This window comes from Silene latifolia, chromosome Y, assembly GCF_048544455.1.
Source record: "Silene latifolia isolate original U9 population chromosome Y, ASM4854445v1, whole genome shotgun sequence".
NCBI lineage: Eukaryota > Viridiplantae > Streptophyta > Magnoliopsida > Caryophyllales > Caryophyllaceae > Silene > Silene latifolia.
In genome coordinates, this window is record NC_133538.1 from 485148506 (window position 1) to 485154480 (window position 5975).

At 38.5% G+C, this 5975-nt stretch overlaps 1 protein-coding gene and 1 non-coding gene across 2 annotated transcripts; one reads left to right on the top strand and one right to left on the bottom strand.

Annotated features, from left to right (window-relative positions):
* The first annotated feature begins 2731 nt into the window (after positions 1–2731).
* Positions 2732–3367, top strand: LOC141633035 (uncharacterized). The gene has a single exon (XM_074445532.1). It carries the CDS (start codon positions 2732–2734, stop codon positions 3365–3367), a length of 636 nt encoding a protein of 211 aa, XP_074301633.1.
* A 1373-nt stretch (positions 3368–4740) lies between these two features.
* Positions 4741–4847, bottom strand: LOC141634936 (small nucleolar RNA R71). The gene has a single exon (XR_012539650.1). It is a non-coding gene; the product is annotated as a small nucleolar RNA R71 (small nucleolar RNA).
* Positions 4848–5975: the final 1128 nt, after the last annotated feature.

Below are 5975 nucleotides of genomic sequence, written 5' to 3' on the forward strand. Positions count from 1 at the left end.
TTCTTGATGTGTAGTGTTTAAACTAGTGTGGGGATAGCAATTGCCTAGGCTATCCGAGCCTTCGTAGTGCATCTCCAATGAAGATCAAATGAATGAAGAAGAAATGACTTGGGATACGAAGATACCCCTGGGTGGAAATGAACACGTGAGGTACAAGAGTGATCCGTGCGTCCCCATGGGAACCCGCTCGTCTTGGAAGAAATCCGAGCGTCCTGGCCGTAAGACGCTCGTCCTGACAGAGCTGAAAAGAAAAATTTGGTACTGAACTACAATCTGATCGTCTCCTGAAGAATCCGCTCATCTCAGTCCAAAGACGCTCGTCTCAATGAGAATCCGCTCGTCCTGACTACTTCGAAATTTAGGATTTCACTCTGATTATGAATACGAGCGTCCCCAGAGCAATCCGCTCGTCTCATGCCTAATCCGCTCGTCTCCCCCTGCTGCTACTATATTACGGGATTTTAAACCTCCTTCCCCATTTCATTTCATTCTTTCAAAACAAAAACACACCATCAAAAACCCTCAATCCCTCCATCCATAAAACTCAATTTCCTCAACCAAATTCACCAAAATCAAACCCAAATTTCCTTAAAACTCAATCAAATCACTCCTTTATCAACAAAAAGCCATTCAAATATCCAAAATCCTCAAATATTGAATTGATTTTCTAAGTCTCAAGGCAAAATTCGAAAAATCAATTAGGAATTCATTGAGGCTTGAGGATACTAGAAGCATTCAAGCAATGTTTTGTTGATAGAAACTTAAAAAGGAGAAGAACAATGGCTATGACTAAAGGTGGGAACAAGGCACCTCCAAAATCAAATCTTTCAAAGAGGCAACAAGCCCTTCAAGCCTCCAAGGCTATGGTGGTGCAACAAGCAAGAGTCAAAATTCAAGAGGTTCATCTTCCTATGGTGGAAGCTACTACTCCTATTCCGGTTATTGAGCAACTACAAGAATATCCAAAGGTAATTTTCACATCCGATTCTCATAGGAAAGCTTTTATGTCTCTTGCTAAGAAATCGATTTTGCCCACCAAGTTTGTTTGCCAAGATGCCGTGACCAAATTGTGTGTCCTTGAAAGAACCAAGAACTTCTTTGATTCTATGGATTTCTTACATTATTTGATATGCAAGAATTGACCTACCCCTCCCTCCCCTTGGAATTTCTAAGTTAATTGAAAGTCACAAAGGTAGAGACTCGAAAGAATATTGAATTCCGCCTTGAGAATGTGGATAGAAATATGTCCTTTAATGAGTTTGGCAAGGTGTTCGGTCTTGATAATGACTCGACTTATGTAAAGAAACCCTCAAAATATGATCCCGCCCCTTTGTAGAAAGCTATCACCGGAAGAAAATTCGAATCATTCCATGAAAGTCGTGCCCTTTATGTTCACCATCCGGGCATAAGGGTGTGGCACAAGGTTATGGGAAATACTCTTATTGCTAGGAAGGGGACTAATCATTTCACCGAACTTGATTTCATCTATCTTGAGTCAACCTTGAATGTCGATAAGAAGTTCACCAAGAAATACAATATTCTTCAACTCTTAATCGAAAGGTGGCTTACAATCGACCATGGTAAGGAAGGTGCGGCCTTTATAGTAAATGGGGGATTGGTAACATGGTTGGCAAAGCACTTCAACCGGGATTTCAACAAAGATGGGACTTACAAGCCGGTTAAGGGAGGCCACCTTATTGATCTCGCCACTATGGTTCACAAATTCCATTGGGTCAAGAATGACAACCTTGACAACAAATTTGAGTGGCTTACCAAAGATGCCAAGTCCTTCATTCTACCAAACAAAATTTGCCGACTCAATGTCCGAAGCACAAACTATCTTCTTCCACTCTCCGGTGAAGCCGAGATGATCATACAACAACAAAGGGAATTCAATGCCGAATCCTCCTCCTCCGCAATTGTGACTCCAGCATACCCGTTTACCTACCAAGAATTCCAACCCGATGGTGTTGCGATAGGTAATGATTATTTGACTCAATTAATGCAACACATGCATAAGCAAGCTTATGAAGACCGAGTCAATGCCTATAGAGCTCAATATCCGCCCCTCAAAGCTTCAAGAAAGATGCCCATCCTTCCAAAAATACCGGCGTTTCCTTAAGTAGGGACTTAATCGTCATTTAAGCCCTTAGTTAACCCTAATTCCTACACCTAATCCTCACTATAAATACCCCATTAGTCTAATTAGAAGAGTATGTTCTTCTTAGCAATCTTTAGGGTAGTTAATATCAATCAAATCTCTCTTTAATATTGTAATCAACAATTAATCAAGTTTTAATACAAGTTTTATTTCCTTAATCTCTCTTTTGTTCATCCTTTGTTTTGGGTAATTGAAGATTATTTGGGTTATTATTGGGAGATTCACAACCTCTCAATCAAGCATCAAGTACTTCTTTTATTCTTTGCTTTATTATTGGAACCATTAGTAGGTATAATTCTCTTAATCCCTTTTTAATTATTGTTAATTACTTTCATTTATTCATCATGTTTCACTTTGTTGGTATGATTGACAACCTTGCTAGCATGTTCAACATGATAATGAGTGAGTAGTCACTTAGCTAGGGTTAATGGGTAATTAGGGGAAACCAACATGGGGAATGATTCATGCTTAAATTAATATGCTTTCATGGTTTATTTGCTTGCTTGTTATGATCTCAACTCATGCACATGTTATGTTTGATGAAATGCGAGCCTATGGGTATGCAAACTGATGGTGTGGAGAAGAATTTGCAAGATCAAAGAGGAGATGGTGGCAGGTTATAACAATGGCAAATGGAGTATGCAAACTGATGGGTATACACCTGCTGGAAGCTATGAGTGGTTCAAGGGGAATAGGCCTAAGGTTAACTGGTACAAGGTAGTCTGGAATGGGTGGGTAATCCCAAAGCATCAGTTTCTGGGATGGCTTATTGCACATGCTGCACTAAACACAACATCAAAGCTAGTTGGGTTTGGAGTGGACATTGAGAATACTTGTTGTATATGTGCCCTAGCTGAAGAAACCACTGAACATCTCTTCTGTGAGTGTGTTTACAGCAAAAGGGTAGTTAGGGAGGTGAACAAACAGACTAGATGGGACTACCCTGAGAGTGGGGTGCTAAACTGGTGTACGCAGAGAACTGGTTCTGTGCTGCAAAAGGGAATTCAGATTGCTCTGATGTTGAGTTTGCTTTATCAGATTTGGCACCAAAGAAACAAATGTAGGAATGAGAAAATCCTGTTGTGCCTTGAACGTGTGGCCAAGAATGTTATAGAGGAGATGAGAGCTCGGGTTCGAGGCAGGGAAAGGTTGCAAATGACTTTAGATGATTTGGAATGGCTTAAAAGAATGAGTCTAGTTGAGTGATAGATTGTTTGGTTGTCTTAGCCTAAAAACTACCTATGTATATTTGATATTTTGATATATATTATACTCACATTTCACCAAAAAAAAAGAAATGCGAGCCTATGAATCCTTACATTTTTTACCCATCACCTATCTTTTCAATGAGACTTGTAAGACATAAACCAACTCGAGTCTCATTAGACCACGTATGTTGTTGAGTAGGGAAGATTAAGTCGACTTGTAGGTGTTGTACAATCTAATCGATTCGGCTCCGGGACCCAAACTTTCCTAGGATTGTAAGATATAACCAAACTTAATCCATCACAACAATAATTGCTTGCTTATAATTTGAGAACATGTTTGTATGATCAATTCCCATGAATCCCCTATGACCCCATGATACCCTAGTGCTTTTTATCAATTGTTTACAATCCTTTTAATTCATCTTGCTTGTTTACTTTCATTGCTATTTAGTTTAGTGATCTTCTACATCAACCCCAATTGTGACACCCCTAAGACACCGCTAGTTGCAATAGAAATCTCATCTCAATTCCCGTCCCTTGGGATCCGACCTTTACTTGCCTCTTTACTAATTGTAGAGTTGTTGGTGAAGCTATAAATTGTGTTTTGGTCTAGGTGCTCCTAACGACAAGTTACCGAAAAGATATAGTCCGACCAAAAATGGTGTCGTTGCCGGGGACGGTGTTAACTTGATTTAGATTTTCTTATATTGTGATTAGTTGTGTCTTTCTTTGCCTTGGGGAAGTAAAACTCCTCAAGGTTTGTTCTAATTGTTTTCGAGTTGTTTGATATTTTGCATGTCTAGAAGGTCACAAGGTGACTTGTTACCCTTTGATCGTGAAATTGAAAGAACTTTGACAACCAATAGAAGACTTGCTAGGTAAAATTTGAGAGGTATTGGTGAGGTTGTAGATATTCAACCAACTATTGAGTTCATCAACCCTTTTGCAAGAGAAGGTGAGGAGAACCCAACACAAAATACAACACAAAATCAACCCACAATGCCTAAGTTTTTATCACATTCCGTACCCACCGAGGAGAACCTACCCAATGGTACTCCCACACCACAACATCTAACCGGAAATTTTATTGACAAATCCGCATTTATCCAATTAGTCGAAAGAAGCCAATTTGGGGGGATGCCTAGTGAAGACCCTCATTCTCATATGGAGACCTTTTGTTACTATTGTGATACGATTTCTCAAACCGGTGTAACTCAAGACCAAATTCGATGGGTCTTATTTCCTTTTTCTCTAATTGGCACCGCGAAATAATGGTTGAAGGGCCTTGATAAGGCCACTCTCGGAATTGATTCTTGGAAGAAGTTGGCTCTAGCTTTCTACAAAAAGTTCTATCCACCGGAAAAGACTAACATGCTAAGAGCTCAAATTACAGGTTTTAAGCAAAGGGATGAAGAATCTTTGTATGAAGCTTGGGAGCGGTTCAAAGGAATTTGTCGCTCATGTCCTCACGATGGACTTAGCGAGTGGTTCTTGGTACAACAATTTTGGAACTGTCTATATGAAGATTCAAGGAACATCCTCAACATAGGATCACAGTATTTGCACGTCATTCTCAATTAGTAATATGTTATGAAATTCATGAAGGATGATTGCTCCCACTCAACTTCATGTCTAAACATGACTGTCGCTGACTCCCACTCAATTACATGTGTACACATGTTTCGTTTTCGACAACTCATTCGAAACATTACATGATTTGGAATGGTCATTGCTTTTCTATGTATTAGTTAAGACCATACATATATGTCATTTACATATCCCTTTCTAAATACCCATTTGGAAAGTGGTTTTAATACCTTACTTATTTTCATAATGAGGTATAGGAATGATTTGAATCTTTTGCTTAGTTACTAATTAACATAGCTTTTGTAGACATCGACATGCCTCTCTATGCAACTCTTAATCATAAATTTCTATTTACTTTGGATTGGTCTCAAAAATCCCAAATAAATCCATTTACTTGCATAGATACCATTTTGGTTTCATAAGGCTCCTAAGTAAAATGTCAAATTTTAAAATCTCTAGGTATATCCATTTCATAGATCAAAATCTTATTTTCCAAGACCATATTTTTTTTTGTCTTTTCATAAGTCTCAAGTTTTCTTAAGAACGCTTTCTTTTGGTCTCCTCACGTCAAGAGTCTAACCAAAGAACATTCTTTTGGTCTCCTCACGTCAAGAGTCTAACCTAAGAATATCTTCTTTTGGTCTTCTCACGTAGATCCCATACCTAAGAACATATTCTTTTGGTCTCCTCACGTAGATCCCATCTGGTCAAGGTTTGTGGCTAAATTTACTCCCACTCTATCTTTAGGAAAAATACACTAAATTTCACCAAATATAGCTTTTGAGCCACATATAATGATGGTGAAGGAGGAAAACATTTCACATGTCAACCTATAGAGATCTATTTGAGACATATTGAAAAGATAATGTAGGCTAGATGTTTTAATTTTGATAGGTGTGTCAAATAAGGTTGGTAACGTTCCCTGATGTGAGTTCAATAACTCAACATAACTTCATAATTAATCTTACATAAGTAAGTTGTGACTTTAGTCACAAAGGCATAAGGAGAATCGAATTTAT